At 34.0% G+C, this 18,229-nt stretch overlaps 1 protein-coding gene across 4 annotated transcripts in view; it reads right to left on the reverse strand.

Annotated features, from left to right (window-relative positions):
• The window catches only part of TBCK (TBC1 domain containing kinase), a 247,690-nt gene that overhangs the window by 151,479 nt on the left and 77,982 nt on the right, over positions 1 to 18,229 (reverse strand). For all 4 annotated transcript variants that reach the window (XR_009503344.1, XR_009503343.1, XM_059923375.1 and 1 more), the window contains exons 13-19: positions 17,149 to 17,198; positions 16,840 to 16,969; positions 15,393 to 15,491; positions 13,654 to 13,716; positions 13,004 to 13,130; positions 11,770 to 11,820; positions 10,258 to 10,341 (exon numbers count right to left, since the gene is read on the reverse strand). Coding sequence is in view for 2 of the 4 variants with exons in the window: in XM_059923375.1 (XP_059779358.1) it covers positions 10,258 to 10,341; positions 11,770 to 11,820; positions 13,004 to 13,130; positions 13,654 to 13,716; positions 15,393 to 15,491; positions 16,840 to 16,969; positions 17,149 to 17,198 (604 nt within the window). In the remaining 2 variants the exon portion in view is untranslated. The remainder of the gene's footprint in view (positions 1 to 10,257; positions 10,342 to 11,769; positions 11,821 to 13,003; positions 13,131 to 13,653; positions 13,717 to 15,392; positions 15,492 to 16,839; positions 16,970 to 17,148; positions 17,199 to 18,229) is intronic.

Consider the following 18,229-nt stretch of genomic DNA (forward strand, 5'->3'; position numbering starts at 1 on the left):
AATGAGAAGCCCGCACACCGCATCGAAGAGTAGCCCCTGCTTGCCTCAACTAGAGAAAGCCTGCGGGCAGCAACAAAGACCCAACACAGCCAAAAACAAATAATAAATTTATAAAAACTAAAAAAAAAATAAAAACACATGTTTTCAAAGAAGATTTAATGTTGCTATTGAATATAGAAACTTTTCATCTCAGTAGAGACAATTAAATGACTAAATGAATATGCAGTATTACAATTAGCTGTTGAATTGATTGGTTTCATATGACACAGGAGTTTTCCAAAACTATGGGAAACAAAGTGTGTACGTGGTATTTATGTTAATCAAAATCAATGTTATTTTGAACTTTAAAGCTTAAAACACCATAAAACACAGGGGGACAGGAGGACAATCAAAGAGGGAAACCAATAAAATGAGAACTGAGTATTTCTAATTCCAAGCCTAAAATACACATTTTGAAGAAGAATAAATCATTGCTCTTCCATAAACTTTGGCAACCAATAATCACTGTACTGTTTCAGCTCATTCTTTAGCTCTCCATCCCTCTTTCTCTGGCTCCATGGACCAGATTTGACTACTGGCTGTTTTATCAATCCATTTTGCACTTTTTTAATCTCAGTTCTTTTCACCGTCCTCTGTCTTCAGAATGTCTTTCTCTCTTTCACCAAGCAAATTCCTACTCAAATTTCAAGTTCGTCAATAAGTATCCTGTCTCTTACGAAACCTTTCCAGACATGCTGTTTCTTTCCTTTGCCACCATAAGCAAAGTTAAAAAATCAAAATAACCTCACCTCACTTCTTCCTCTGGGCTAACATAGTAATATGTATACTTATTTCATTGACTTATAATTAGTTATTTGCACATTTATTTCCTATATTTGGCTATGAAATCCCTTGGAAAAAGACTGAATGTTAAAGTACATTACTGATTAATCAAACTAAATATGAGTCTTTTTGGCCTTTCTGACCAGTCTCTCCAAATTCGTGCTGTGTACACTGTGGTTTCTCTTGTATTTCCATATATGAAACAAGATATGGTCTTGCTTATCTGTATAATAAGCCTTTTCAAAGTGTATTAAAGAAGTTCATAGTTAAAAAGTATGAAAACTCATCTTTTTCAACATATATCTATTTGAAATATGAAACAATTTGTGGAGAAATGAAACTTTTTAGAGGTTAAAAACAGGAATCTCTACCGAACCAACACAGAAGTTAATGTAATGGAAGCTATCTAATATGGCCCTGTAAGAGCTGGCCATCTAGTGAGGCACCATCTAGCCATCTCATAAATAACATAACCAACTCATTTTATAAGTCCTATTCTAATTGTTTTTCTGAGAATTCTCCAAATATCTTCATCTTTCCTAAAGCACAGGAATCTAGCTAAGCACTATGCTTGTAGAGGCCTGACAAATTTGGAAAAAGATTATTTCCAGGCTTTCATATATGAAAGTTCACTTAACACTACAGGTTCATGTTTGTCTTTCCAAAAAAAAAAAAAAAAGAGCTAAGACCATTTTATTTATTGTGGTCTATATTAAAGGCAATGATTCCATCAGACAAAAAGGGTGCATATATTTTTCCTTTTAAATGTATCTTTTATACATTAGAGCTGTGGCTATGTATCATGTAGCATGCTATTACTCTTTATTTCAAAGTAATTTAAGGTGAGACATAGAAAGTAGATTCTGGTAAGATATGCTTAGGAGTGTTTTGCTCAAATGTTTTATTACAGTCAAAATTATTTGAAAAGCACATTTAATATATTACAGACATTTCACTGTAAACATGATCCTTGTAAAAGTTATATGGAATATTTTATAATGTGGTATATATTATAAATAAACACTATAAACTGTATTATTAAGAAAAATACAAATAAGCCCTATGGCATTTTTTTTAAAAACCAAACTTGAGTTTAAAATTTTGACTGTTCTTTCTATAAAAATTGAAGAATACATTTAATAAAAAGATACAGTATTATTCTAATAATTGTCTTGCTAAAAATGTCTTTTTTATGTATTGTGAGTCTTAAAATTTCTAATGACATTTCATTGACTCCATACATTTAACCTACAAACTACAAATACTAACTCTGAATCACAGCAAATGGGAAGAGAATTTGATTTATTCAACGCTTATGGAGAAAACAGAAGTGCTGTTGAATCCTTTTTTTTTTTTGAATTTTTGAATTTTATTTTATTTTTTTATGCAGCAGGTTCTTATTAGTCATCAATTTTACACACATCAGTGTATACATGTTAATCCCAATCGCCCAATTCAGCACACCACCATCCCCACCCCACCACGGTTTTCCCCCCTTATCGTCCATACATTTGTTCTCTACATCTGTATCTCAACTTCTGCCCTGTAAACCGGTTCATCTGTACCATTTTTCTAGGTTCCACATACATGTCTTAATATACGATATTTGTTTTTCTCTTTCTGACTTACTTCACTCTGTATGACAGTTTCTAGATCCATCCACATCTCAACAAATGACTCAATTTCGTTCCATTTTACGGCTGAGTAATATTCCATTGTATATATGTACCACCTCTTCTTTAGCCATTCGTCTGTCAATGGGCATTTAGGTTGCTTCCATGACCTGGCTATTGTAAATAGTGCTGCACTGAACATTGGGGTGCATGTGTTGTTTTGAATTATGGTTTTCTCTGGGTATATGCCCAGTAGTGGGATTGCTGGATTGTATGGTAATTCTATTTTTAGTTTTTTAAGGAACCTCCATACTGTTCTCCATAGTGGCTGTATCAATTTACATTCCCACCAACAGTGCAAGAGGGTTCCCTTTTCTCCACACCCTCTCCAGCATTTGTTGTTTGTAGATTCTCTGATGATGCCCATTCTGACTGGTTTGAGGTGATACCTCATTGTAGTTTTGATTTGCATTTCTCTAATAATTAGTGATGTTGAGCAGCTTTTCATGTGCTTCTTGGCCATCTGTATGTCTTCTTGGGAGAAATGCCTATTTAGTTCTTCTGCCCGTTTTTGGATTGGGCTGTTTGTTTTTTTAATATTGAGCTGCATGAGCTGTTTATATATTTTGGAGATTAATCCTTTGTCTGTTGATTTGTTTGCAAATATTTTCTCCCATTCTGAGGGTTGTCTTTTCGTCTTGTTTATGGTTTCCTTTGCTGTGCAAAAGCTTTGAAGTTTCATTAGGTCCCATTTGTTTATTTTTGTTTTTATTTCCATTACTCTAGGAGGTGGATCAAAAAAGATCTTGCTGTGATTCATCTCAAAGAGTGCTCTTGCAATGTTTTCCTCTAAGAGTTTTATAGTGTCCGGTCTTACATTTAGGTCTTGAATCCATTTTGAGTTTATTTTTGTGTATGGTGTTAGGGAATGTTCTAATTTCATTCTTTTACATGTAGCTCTCCAGTTTTCCCAATAAATTACCACTTATTGAAGAGACTGTCTTTTCTCCATTGTATATCCTTGTCTCCTTTATCATAGATTAGTTGACCATAGGTGCGTGGCTTTATCTCTGGGCTTTCTATCTTGTTCCATTGATCTATGTTTCTGTTTTTGTGCCAGTACCATATTGTCTTGATTACTGTAGCTTTGTAGTATGGTCTGAAGTCAGGGAGTCTGATTCTGCCAGCTCTGTCTTATTCCCTCAAGACTGCTTTGGCTATTCAGGGTCTTTTGTGTCTCCATATAAATTTTAAGATTTTTTGTTCTAGTTCTGTAAAAAATGCCATTGGTAATTTGCTAGGGATTGCACTGAATATGTAGATTGCTTTGGGTAGTATAGTCATTTTCACAATATTGATTCTTCCAATCCAAGAACATGGTATATCTCTCCATCTATTTGTATCATCTTTAATTTCTTTCATCAGTGTCTTATAATTTTCTGCATACAGGTCTTTTGTCTCCTTAGGTAGGTTTACTCTTAGATATTTTATTCTTTTTGTTGCAGTGGTAAATGGGAGTGTTTTCCTAATTTCTCTTTCAGATTTTTCATCATTAGTGTTTAGGAATGCAAGAGATTTCTGTGCATTAATTTTGTATCCTGCAACTTTACCAAATTCATTGATTAGCTCTAGTAGTTTTCTGGTGGCATTTTTAGGATTCTCTATGTATAGTATCGTGTCATCTGCAAACAGTGACAGTTTAAATTCTTCTTTTCCAATTTGTATTCCTTTTATTTCTTTTTCTTCTCTGATTGCCGTGGCTAGGACTTCCAAAACTATGTTGAATAATAGTGGTGAGAGTGGACATCCTTGTCTCGTTCCTGATCTTATAGGAAATGCTTTCAGTTTTTCACCATTGAGAATGATGTTTGCTGTGGGTTTGTCATATATGGCCTTTATTATGTTGAGGTAGGTTCCCTCAATGCCCACTTTCTGGAGAGTTTTTATCATAAATTGGTGTTGAATTCTGTCAAAAGCTTTGTCTGCATCTATTGAGATGATCATATGGTTTTTATTCTTCAATTTGTTAATATGGTGTATCACATTGATTGATTTGCGTGTATTGAAGAATCCTTGCATCCCTGGGATAAATCCCACTTGATCATGGTGTATGATCCTTTTAATGTGCTGTTGGATTCTGTTTGCTAGTATTTTGTTGAGGATTTTTGCATCTATATTCATCAGTGATATTGGTCTGTAATTTTCTTTTTTTGTAGTATCTTTGTCTGGTTTTGGTATCAGGCTGATGGTGGCCTCATAGAATGAGTTTGGGAGTGTTCCTTCCTCTGCAATTTTTTGGAAGACTTTGAGAAGGATGGGTGTTAGCTCTTCTCTAAATGTTTGATAGAATTCACCTGTCAAGCCATCTGGTCCTAGACTTTTGTTGGAAGATTTTTAATCACAGTTTCAATTTCATTACTTGTGATTGGTCTGTTCATATTTTCTGTTTCTTCCTGGTTCAGTCTTGGAAGGTTATACTTTTCTAAGAATTTGTCGATTTCTTCTAGGTTTTCCAATTTATTGGCATAGAGTTGCTTGTAGTAGTCTCTTAGGATGCTTTGTATTTCTGCGGGGTCTGTTGTAACTTCTCCTTTTTCATTTCTAATTTTATTGATTTCAGTCCTCTCCCTCTTTTTCTTGATAAGTCTGGCTAATGGTTTATCAATTTTGTTTATCTTCTCAAAGAACCAGTTTTTAGTTTTATTGATCTTTGCTATTGTTTTCTTTGTTTCTATTTCATTTATTTCTGCTCTGATTTTTATGATTTCTTTCCTTCTGCTAACTTTGGGTTTTGTTTGTTCTTCTTTCTCTAGTTCCTTTAGGTGTAAGGTTAGATTGTTTATTTGAGATTTTTCTTGTTTCTTGAGGTAGGCTTGTATAGCTATAAACTTCCCTCTTAGAACTGCTTTTGCTGCATCCCATAGGTTTGGATCGTCGTGTTTTCATTGTCATTTGTCACTAGGTATTTTTTGATTTTCTCTTTGATTTCTTCAGTGATCTCTTGGTTATTTAGTAACGTATTGTTTAGCCTCCATGTGTTTGTGTTTTTTATGTTTTTTTTCCCTGTAATTCATTTTTAATCTCATAGCGTTGTGGTCAGAAAAGATGCTTGGCATGATTTCAATTTTCTTAAATTTACCAAGGCTTGATTTGTGACCCAAGATGTGATCTATCATGGAGAATGTTCCATGTGCACTTGAGAAGAAAGTGTAATCTGCTGTTTTTTGATGGAATGTCCTATAAATATCAATTAAATCTATCTGGTCTATTGTGTCATTTAAACCTTGTGTTTCCTTATTACTTTTCTGTGTTGATGATCTGCCCATTGGTGTAAGTGAGGTGTTAAAATCCCCCACTATTATTGTCTTACTGTTGATTTCCTCTTTTATAGCTGTTAGCAGTTGCCTTATGTATTGTGGTGCTCCTATGTTGGGTGCATATATATTTATAATTGTTATAGCTTCTTCTTGGATTGCTCCCTTGATCATTATGTAGTGTCCTTCGTTATCTCTTGTAACAGTCTTCATTTTAAAGTTTATTTTATCTGTTACGAGTGTTGCTACTCCCCCTTTCTTTTGATTTCCTTTTGCATGGAATATCTTTTTCCATCCCTTCACTTTCATCTGTATGTGTCCCTAGGTCTGAAGTGGGTCTCTTGTAGACAGCATATAGACGGGGCTTATTTTTGTATCCATTCAGTGAACCTGTGTCTTTTGGTTGGAGCATTTAATCCATTCCCATTTAAGGTAATTATTGCTATGTATGTTCCTATTACCATTTTCTTAATTCTTTTGGGTTTGTTTTTGTAGGTCCTTTTCTTCTCTTGTGTTTCCCACTTAGAGAAGTTCCTTTAGCATTTGTTGTAGAGCTGGTTTGCTGGTGCTGAATTCCCTTAGCTTTTGCCTCTTTGTAAAGCTTTTGATTTCTCCATCGAATCTGAATGAGATCCTTGCCGGGTAGAGTAATCTTGGTTATAGGTTCTTCCCTTTCATCACTTTTAGTATATCATGCCACTCCCTTCTGGCTTGTAGAGTTTCTGCTGAGAAATCAGCTGTTAACCTTATGGGAGTTCCCTTGTATGTTATTTGTTGTTTTTCCCTTGTTGCTTTCAATAATTTTTCTTTGTCTTTAATTTTTGCCAATTTGATTACTAGGTGTCTCGGTGTGTTTCTCCTTGGGTTTATCCTGTATGGGACTCACTGTGCTTCCTGGACTTGGGTGGTATTTCCTTTCCCATGTTATGGAAGTTTTCGACTATAATCTCTTCAAATATTTTCTCGGGTCCTTTCACTCTCTCTTCTCCTTCTGGGACCCCTATAATGCGAATGTTGTTGCGTTAAATGTTGTCCCAGAGGTCTCTTAGGCTGTCTTCATTTCTTTTCATTCTTTTTTCTTTATTCTGTTCCACAGCAGTGAATTCCACCATTCTGTCTTCCAGGTCACTTATCCGTTCTTCTGCCTCAGTTATTCTGCTATTGATTCCTTCTAGTGTAGTTTTCATTTCAGTTATTGTACTGTTCATCTCTGTTTGTTTGTTCTTTAATTCTTCTAGGTCTTTGTTAAACATTTCTTGCATCTTCTCGATCTTTGCCTCCATTCTTTTTCCGAGGTCCTGGATCATCTTCACTATCATTATTCTGAACTCTTTTTCTGGAAGGTTGCCTATCTCCACTACATTTAGTTGTTTTTCTGGGGTTTTATCTTGTTCCTTCATCTGGTACATAGCCCTCTGCCTTTTCATCTTGTCTATCTTTCTGTGAATGTGGTTTTTGTTCCACAGGCTGCAGGATTGTAGTTCTTCTTGCTTCTGCTATCTGCCCTCTGGTGGATGAGGCTATCTAAGAGGCTTGTGTAAGTTTCCTGATGGGAGGGACTGGTGGTGGGTAGAGCTGACTGTTGCTCTGGTGGGCAGAGCTCAGTAAAAGTTTAATCTGCTTGACTGCTGATGGGTGGGGCTGGGTTCCCTCCCTGTTGGTTGTTTGGCCTGAGGCAACCCAACACTGGAGCCTACCTGGGCTCTTTGGTGGGGCTAATGACAGACTCTGGGAGGGCTCATGTCAAGAAGTACTTCCCAGAACTTCTGCTGTCAGTGTCCTTGTCTCCAAGGTGAGCCACAGTCACACCCTGCCTCTGCAGGAGACCCTCCAACACTAGCAGGTAGGTCTGGCTCTGTCTCCCCTTGGGTCACTGCTTGTTCCCCTGGGTCCCGATGCGCACACTACTTTGTGTGTGCCCTTCAAGAGTGGAGTTTCTGTTTCCCTCAGTCCTGTCAAAGTCCTGCAATCAAATCCCACTAGGCTTCAAAGTCTGATTCTCTAGGAATTCCTCCTTCCGTTGCTGGACCCCCAGGTTGGGAAGCCTGACGTGGGGCTCAGAACCTTCACTCCAGTGGGTGGACTTCTGTGGTATAAGTGTTCTCCAGTCTGTGAGTCACCCACCCAGCAGTTATGGGATTTGATTTTACTGTGATTGTGCCCCTCCTACCATCTCATTGTGGCTTCTCCTTTGTCTTTGGATGTGGGGTATCTTTTTTGGTGAGCTCCAGTGTCTTCCTGTCAATGACTGTCCAGCAGCTAGTTGTTATTCTGGTGTTCTCACAAGAGGGAGTGAGAGCACGTCTTTCTACTGCACCATCTTGGTTCCTCTCCTCATGTTAGCTTTAAACATAACAGCATTATACTGCTGACTTATGTTTAACTGAGGATTAAGGAATCACCTTTTGTGTTGCACAAACACTAATCTGACTATTTTCTACCTTTAATCTTGTCAGTTTGTCTTTGGTGACTGTTTGACATATTTTGCACTGAATAGCCCCTGAAATCTCCTGGTATCATCCAAGGTATTATTAAATCTGCTCATTTTGGTATTACGGAATCTTAGAGTACACTGTCAACTCTATAATAAACATTACTGATAAAGGATAGTAAGAAAACTATGAATAAGTATGGAACATATCCTTATTAAGATACAAGGTATACACTTACAGAACATCAATTCATAAATTCTTGGAAGATGATATTACATGACTCTTGAAGTTGGATGGCTTTACTAAATTAACGTACAAGCAAAAGGGAAGTTCCTTCCTATAAAATATACTTGTTCTTAATTATAAAAAATCAAAACAAAAAGATGTTGCCCTCTAAAAAATACATTCTTAAGTTAATCCCAACTATATATAAGTCCACATCCTAGGAATGTACAGGGACTTGGGTATATCCATTTTCGGCCAAATCATTTCAAAATACAAATACAAATCAATAGAAATTACATTTCAAAACTAACATAGAGACAATGGATCATTACTTCAATTTCTAGCACCCATCTATGTGGTAGACACAGAGAACCATGAATGATCACATGCCTCAATGTGCTTGTAAACACAAACATTAAGCTTGTTAAAAGAATTTTAATATTTTTCTCTATATACCAATGTAAATGATGATGGAAAAATTGTATGTGTTGTGCTATTTACCCATATTCTTTTCCTCTTATTTTCAGTCTCTTTATCTTTTTAATTTACATTTCCCTTTCTGCTTCCTTTCTAATTATTTTTTCATTATATTGACCTCTGGTACTCTAGTTTTATACTCATTTCTAACTAAGTAAAAATATTGCTAATTGAGACCCTACTTACTCAGAATTTTTGATAAATCAGACACAGCTTGTAGTTTTCCTGCTTTATCTACTCAAATTGAGTGAATTATATGAAACCATAATGACACAGGTATAAATAAACACAGCATCAGCTTTAAGTTGTTTAAAGTTTAACAGACTTAATAAGACATACATGTAAGTAAAAAAGTCTAAATGAAGGGGGTGTTGGATAAGTTTCATAAAAATTGTAAATGGGGAGACTGCAACCAGCTTTGTAGTCTGTTCCAAAAGAAATACAAAACTCTAAGAAAATTCCCTGTCCTTAAAACATTAAAATCTTCTTGAAAATATAAGACATAAAATGATATATATTACCATGACAATAATTACATTATCAAAAAATTGTAATAATGATAATAAAAATAGTAATAATAGTAAAAATAACAATATAGTAATAATTATTGTTATTGAAATGAATGTTTTTATGTGCTAGATATTTACATATCTTATAATGCTTAACCTTTACAACAATCTTTATTTCAGATATGAGCAACATTATACCTAGCAAACTTAAGTTATTTGTTTAAGACTCACAATAAGTAATGAAACTTAAATTTGAAACAGTTTGTCTGATTCACAAGTATTTATTATTAAACTTGTTACACTACTTTCAAAAATGAGCTCAAAAAATTATATAAAAGTTTGAATGTGGCTGAAGTTGTCCTGAAAGAATTCACAGATGGGTTATGCTACATCTTGAACTCTGAAGGAGGAGGTATCTTTTAGGAAAGAAAAGAAAGTGGGAGGATATTTTGGGTGATCAAGCATGGTGAATAAGATGAATGAGAAGTGTTTTTAATATTCTATTTACTTACACAATTAAACACTATTTAAGCTTTTTACTAATTCATGATAGGCTTGCTCCATGGTGAAGCTTTTTGTAGGCAATGTTAATAGTGAGAGAAACAAACAGCTGGACTTTTATTTTCTTAAACTGGCATGCCTGAATTTGAACCAAACTGAGATTAGATATTAAATAGTCATTAGAAAAATACCATAATTCTTTGTGGACTTGGAGAAGAGACTAAACTTAATGATCTCTTCATGTGTTTTAGTGATAGACTGTCACCATATTTTATTGGGTCAAAATCATAAATTTAACTGAGTATTGGTCACTTTTGACATAAGTGCTTTCCCTATAAAAAGGCAAAGAAACACATTTGCTTACCTTGTATTACATGCGAGTTGTCTTTCAAGAAGAAGTTATACAGGTATTTGGGGATAAAAGCAGACATACAGGCATAAGCCAAGGCTAAGAAAGAGTAAGGCAAATACAACAAATTAGTTAATGAGGTAAAAGATGAGCAGTCATTCACTCACTTAGCACACATTCCTTGAATCTATTTTTAAACAAGAGTATGTTAATAATTGATGGAAGCACAAAATTAAAGGGGAAAAACCCTGTACCATTTAAAACAGAAAATATTTTGGACAACAGAAGATAACCACCTTAGAAACTTTTCAGTTTCAAACTACTGCAGCAGCAAAAAAAAAAAAAAACCCCAAAAAACAAACAAAAAACCCAAAAAACAAAAATAAACAACAAACAAAAAAGCAAACTACCACAGCAATCATTATCCTACAAGAATAAAAACCTTTATTATCAGAAGTTTATGCATTTTTAAAATCTCTAAATATAACCATTATTAATGAGCTATATAAACCTCAAGATCCCTAATTTTTGTTGATGCAAAGAGCCTGAGAACTTTGGATTTAGAAACACTAGCAATAAATTGTTCTTTCAAACACAGATCCCTTACTATTTTTGGATCAGTATGTGTGATAATGAGCTATGCTTAACTAAACACAACAAAACCTAGTCTAAAGACTAATATCAGAGAACAGGCATTTAAAAAAGTATTCAAATAGTGAAATTTTAGTTCTCTGGGATTATGCTATCGCAACTCAAATTCCAGAAATCTATGCAAATTCTGATATGAAATAGAATTTGAAGAAATGGAGATTCTGAGATTGAGGCTTCTAAGGATTCACGCTATACATGGTAACACTCTCTGCATGTGATATCATTAGGGATATTCACAATAAATATTCAAATATTTATTGAAAAACCTACTATAAAAGGCATTATATGAGGGAACAGAAAACAAAAAAAGACCCTTGTCATTTAAAAAAGCCGCTAACCAAAAAAAGGGTTACTATATTAGTATATAAATAACTGTAATATGAAACATACAGAAGATAAATTTCTGGAAATACAAAGTGCTATATGGATTCAAGAGGGTAAGAAAAGTCTTCATTAAGGAGGTAGTGGCTTAAAAAAAAAAGGAGGTAGTGGTTGAAATAAAAGACTCTGGAGGATACAGTATCAATATTGTTTTCTTTACAAATTGTTTAGAAAGTATATATAGACCAAAACTAATCTCTAAAAAAGTCAGAATTTTCTCCAAAGTTTCATAAAAATAGTCACCAAAGTAGATGAATGCGTTTAGAATAATCCATCAGGTTTTCCCTAAATCTCTAGTCACAGCTGAAACTCTCCAGTAATAAATTAATCCTTCACATCCTCTAAAATGAGTCTAATAGATTATTTCACAGAAATTTACAATATCTACTAGGAAGAGAGCAAGAACCGTACAATGAAAATAAAAAACTTTCACGTTTGATTAAAATATTTTAAAATAATATGCACAATAATTATTTAAATGATAAATAGGCTTACCTTCATTATTGAAATTTAAATACAGAAATGGAGCACAAAGTGAGTCAAGACCTGATGGAGAGAGGTTGGGGAAAGAATTCAAATAAACTTAATCCAACAGAACTGTAGATATATACCTTATTCAGTTCTCTGCATTACTTCTATATAGATTAAGCATTGTACGTATTACCCATTCAGAAATATATTACGTCATGGGTTATTGTGAGGAGTAACTGATGGTGATTGGCACATAGTAAATGTCCAAAATAAACCAACCATTATTATTATCAAGGTTATTATGAGTTGAAGAGAGAAATATAGTAATAGAAAAATGTAAAAATGATAGAAGGCTTGCATATAGTCCCTGACTGTGTGATCTTGGCAATCACTTAACTCCAGACAGGTTTCCTTATCTAGGAGATGAAAATTTTTCTTACATGTTTCTCTGGGATGATGAAAAAAAATTCTTTAAAAAATTGTGAAGTAAAATACAAATACATGACATATTTCTTTTATTGATAATAATGCTGTTCATACACTGTTATGTTAAAAGAATGTATATAAATTTATCTATAACTGTTAGAACTCTAAAATGAACAGAGCTAGGAAAAATAATAGCTTCATTTTCAGGTTTGGCCAGAAATAGACACAGAATTGAAATATAAGCACTACTACAACAAATTCAAAAATAAGACTAGGTGGAATGGTTTTCTCATTCATGAATTTATCAATGACCACAAAAATAGTAATGAGGAAAGCTACAAATCAAGGATATGGAGCATTAAAGATATTTTTTAAAAAAGAGAGAAAAAAATGAGAAGTTCAGGGTGATATCCTATTCCCCAATTCCCAATAACCATGATAAGCATAAGTTGTAAATCATTAAATGCCAAGAATATAAACTTGCCCCAAATTATTTGTGGTACAAAATTATTTTATTATTTGCATAAGTATTAAAAAATGTATTCACAAAGATTACAATAGCACAAAATATTCTTTATACTTTCCTAATCAACATGACAGCAAGTTGTCTCATTAAATGTCTTGCATTTAAATGATATTCATTAGACATTTAGACAAAGTTAAAAAAAAAGTTCTCATAGAAACCTCTCAAAAAATGGAGCATAGCTTTAGTATTGACTTTTCTCAAAGCCAATGATATTTTGATATTTTGTTCTGATTTTAAAAATTGTCAGTCGTGCAACATGTTCCTAACACTTCAAAAAGTATCTTAGTAATAGGGAAAAAAAGTTACCTTGCCAATACACAAGATCAGGATGAGACACGACCCAGGCTTTTAATACACGCCTAAATTTTGCATGACCTTCTGGTGATGACAGCAGTTCATCATACTGATGACAACGAGGAATATCCACTTCAATCTGTAAAACAGCCAAACAATAAGGAAAACTATAATGGACTGGTCGCCAATAAATCCCAAGATAAGGAAAAGGAGAAACTGTAGTATAAAATTCAGAATAGGCAACCTACATAATCCTGGTGTCTGAAGTTTTTGAATTTTATACTAATCCACTGGAAACACCAAAAAGTTGTAAGTATACTTAAACAAGGAAAGCAGACCATTTCTTTTGAAAAGGTATGTATTAATTTAGTTTTAAAAAAACCTTCCTTTACAATCTGGTCTAAATAAAGGACAAATTCTTCAGACAAAAAAGTACATTATTAGGAAAAGTTACTTGGCCTAAACTCCTAAAAGGAACAGTTCTAACTCACTAATGAGTTAGAGTAGATCTTAAAGAGGTAAGAGTTATGCTTCTCTAACACCATATGCATATGATGGCTGCTGAGTATTCATAATAAAAGGAAGAAAATTCCTCATGCCTTTTTAAAATTTAAAGATTAGGCAGACTTATCTTAGGTTGTTTAAGAAAATCTAAATCATACTTGTCTATCTGTAGGAATTGGAGTATCTTTATCAATTGCATCATACTTGGCATGAATAGCCCCCTGCAAAAAATAAGAGAAGATATATTACTTTATCATACCCTTAAACATTATAAATTTAGGAAAAATCTACTTATAAATATCTATCTTTGAAAACATACCCAATTATAGATAGGCACACTCAAACCCAAAGTATACTCCTTAGAAAAATTTTCTACGTCTTTGACAGTCTGTGATGAAAGTCTGAGACAATTTACCATTTTGCTAAGGCAGACATTTGAATTAGACACACTGGAAGACAAATGTGTTGAATGAGTCATGTGGCTAATGACCATGCTTAGCCAATCTCCCAGCCTCCACAGCAACACAAAACACAGCCTTGCTGTTCTCTATTCACTGTTATCTCACGCATAGTAAATTTCATGAAGAAATTTTTTAAAAATTCCGGGGAGGGGAGTAGGGTTCATCCACAAGAAACTTCCCTGTTAAAGTTGGTAATGAAAGCAAAAGTAAAGTGAAACTGTTTAAAGCAGTGGTAGCTGAGCACCAGGAAGCCGAAGTTTGGGATGAATTAAAGAGTGGAATATCATGTAGTTATAAAATCATTAAGGGACTGAAGGGATCATTTACATTTTTCAGTTATACTATTACAGAAATAAAAACTGAATAAACCACTTCAAATGTTTGGTCAGTATCCCAAGCATGGAATACTTCTTATTAGTCTGGTTAATCGTAATGGTAGAGAAACAGCCAGGAATTTGGGGTTCAAACTCTGTGCTGTGCCAACTTCTCTGGCACATCTATTTAATGAAAGATTTGGACAACCTGACCTTGGAAGTCCTCTTGAATTTTAAGCATTATATGGTTCTACAATTCTAACTATTAATGTATGATAGAACAGTAGACATTCTTGTAAAGCAACCAACCAAAGTCAAAGATATTTAGAGACTCTCATCAAGGGAATCAGGAATGAAGAAAGGAAATCTTTCAACAGAGAGTTAAAAGGATTAAAAATATTTGGGGAAATTCACACACACAAAAATAGGTGATGGATATCCATAAGATATCTAAAAGAAAATACATGAAGGCAAAATGACAAAGAAATTACAGAAAATGAAATAATCTGGCAGGATTTGGCCCATTATCATGACTGCTGTTCTCTGATACCACTGCAAATCACCCTACTAATTTTGTGACACCTCTCCTTTCCTCACTGCCACAGATAAGGTGTTGTAGAAGATAAAGTAGCTATTTCTCTTAGCAGCATGTTTCTGGTAAGACAGATGTGCCAAAAGGCACTAAATCATTATGTTAATGATTTCTGACAAGGTTCAAATTAGAGTGGAAGAGTTTTCCAAATTTAGACAGCATTAGTTACAAATAGGCAATCCTATTCCAAGATGAACATACTTTATAAGCAGGACTATAGACTTATAAATGATATACATATATTCTTAAAATATTTTGATTTTAAAATTAATAATCAAGATAATTTCTGTGAGTCCATTAAATACAACGTTAAATGGAATAAATCTAACAAACCATCAATTATATTTTTCTATTCTATCTAGTCTACTCTTTTCCTCTATTCCTTTCACTTAAAATTGCCAAATATTCTTAATGTTCATATTTTACTACATAATTTTCTAGCAACTTGAAAAGTACACATTCAGAAGGCACTTTCATTCTTTTTTCCTACCACTATTAATCAGCTTCCAACCTTCTCTTTTCTTTTTTACCTCAACTCCCAGAAGAGCAGCCCAGGTGAAACCTCTCATAAGAGGAGGAATGTCGACTCTTGCTTCTTTCCAGATTTGATTTTTTTTATATGGATAAGCCTACAGATAAAAAAAGATATGAAAAATATCTCAAATTACTAGTGTCATCTTTTTAGTGTAGACAGATCTCAACATACCAGTGAAAAAGCTGAAGGTGAACTGTAATACATTTCTAAGTACCTGAAATTACTTTGATGTTATTAATACATATAAATTAGCAGTGCAATGGTTCCCTATCTTCTGTAAATCTCCTATTACACAATCAAAGAGAGGAGCTGATTCTACTGCTTTTTAATCATTCCTCTCTATTTTGTGCTCTGGGAGAATTAAGAAAGACTCATAATGAGAATAATATTACCAGTCTCATATGGGTAAAATAATGTATGTAAGGCACTTTGTAAAATATCTGGTGATATAGAAAGTATTAAACAAATATGTTATTATTATGGTTTCTTCTATATATTTGCATATAAATTTGTCATTTTGTAAATTTGTATGTTAGGAGAGATTTCTATAAGAGAATTACTAGGACAAAGGGTATGGATGTTGTTAACGCTCTTGATACATACTTTCAATTGTTTTACAGAATGTTTCTAACACCTTACACTTACTCTAAAAGAATGAGAGTTCCAGTCTCAATATACCTTTATTCACTTTGCTAATTCAGTATGCAAGAAAAAGTTATTTTAATTTTTTTTCATTCCTAGTAAGGATACACATTTTGAATTGATTTACTGACTAGTTGTATTCCTGTTGTGTTCTTTTCCATTTCTCTGTTTCGATAATAGTGCTTTTTCTTTTGGTTTTTAGGTGTTCATTTACTTATTTGGCTGCATTGGGTCTTAGTTGTGGCACGCTGGATCTTCGTTGCGGCATGCAGGGATCTTTCGTTGTGGCACATGGGCTTCTCTCTAGTTGTGGTGCATGGGCTCTAGAGCACGCGGGCTCAGCAGTTGCAGCGCGTGGGCTCCACAGCACACAGGCTCAGTAGTTGTGGCACGCGGGCTCTCTAGTTGTGGTGTGCGGGCTCTAGAGCGTGCAGGCTTAGTTGCCCTGCAGCATGTGGGATCTTAGCTCCTTGACCAGGAATTGAACCCATGTCCCCTGCATTGGAAGGCAGATTCTTACCCACTGGACCACCAGGGAACGCCCCTTAGGTGTTCTTTAAATAGTACGGATATTAATATTTTGTCTGATATGATTTTGCATAGATTTCTCCATCTTGTTTACTTTTTAATTTTATGTACTATGAACAGGTATCATTTTTATAATTAAAGTTAATCAGAAAAGATAGGTCACAAGAATTAGTGTTCTCATTACATCAAGATTCCCTAAGAATTACCAATGAAATAAAAAATAAGGATTGTATGTGGGCTCTTTATAACACTTTACACTTTAGAATCTCTACCTTTAGCAGCCTGTCAAAGAGAATGATTCTGTTTAGTTGGTACTCTGTGTCCCTCTCTCGGATGATTAAAGGGAGAGTGGCAGCTGCAGACAGCTCATTATTGCTGTTTGAATGAGGTAAATTAGACTGACTGTAAAAGAGAAACAAAAGCAGAAAAATTGACAAAAGGTATAAAAATTTTAAAAATTAAAAACACCATATTTTTGTGTTATTTTTAGGAAATACTTTTCAAAGAAAATGTACAAGCTTCTTACCAGTATAATATAAACTGAAAGGAAAAATAAGTGTAAAACGAGACGATATACTCACTCATCTTCAAGTAGTGGGTAAAATGCTTCTCCATCAACATCTTTTAATCTCTGTGAATTTAGAGAGAAAGTATTTGTGATATTTAGGATCTGAGACAGAAACGCTGATCCATATTTAAAAGGAAAAATAACATTAAAATTATGAATTTATAAAGGTAGCAAGAAAAGTACAAGATAGAATCTAAATTACATTCCTAACATAAATATGCAAATATACCATGGCTCCAGTGATTAAATCTGGCTGTGAAGAACCATTTTTTTGGTTTTTGATTTTTTACCTCCAGGTATCTCCTGTAAAGGTTAGACACCTATAATAATTGTTATCCAAACACAATTCAGAAATACTAAAATTAGTATGAAATTTAATAAATGGATATTTTTAAATTATATGAAGATTATTTTAAAATGTACTTTTGCATACATATCCCTTAAAGTCAGATTTATTTTTGTTTTGACATTAATACAAACTAAGACAAAAGTAAGGTGCTAATAAAAAGGACTCAAAAGAATTTCTCACATCATACTTTGAACATAGATGATTCAAACGGCGGATAAATCAACTGACAAATTCAATTCTTTTATTTTTTTCACAAAGTCATTATAATAAATGTTACTCCAAATAATGACATTGCCAGAATTACAGAATTACAGATATTCTCCAAAAACATAAGAAGGTAGGCAGTAGTAAAGTAAAATCTTAGACAAACGCTAAGCAGGGTGATTAAAGTTAATGCCACCACCCTGCATGCTGCTCTGCTGTTCAGTTCAACTTCCAACTAGAAGGCAGAGTGTCTGCTCCTCTGGGGACCGACACAGAAGATGGAAATCGGTGTGTAGCAGCATCGACCTTCTGCTGATTAGAGCCACTGTGCGCTCATCCACGTGAGTTATCCCCAGAAGTTTTAAAAGTCAAAGAAAACCCAACACTGAGAATCTGGCAAACACTGGATTTATGCTTAACTTTTCTCTAAAATTTGACATGCATTTATCCCATTTTGCCCTTAAACCTCGAGGTATTTCTTTCACGTATTAAAATTCTAAGTTGAAAAATAAGATTTTACCCAATCTTTACTGCATTATTA

The sequence above is a fragment of the Balaenoptera ricei genome, chromosome 5 (genome assembly GCF_028023285.1).
Source record: "Balaenoptera ricei isolate mBalRic1 chromosome 5, mBalRic1.hap2, whole genome shotgun sequence".
Taxonomy (NCBI): Eukaryota; Metazoa; Chordata; class Mammalia; order Artiodactyla; family Balaenopteridae; genus Balaenoptera; species Balaenoptera ricei.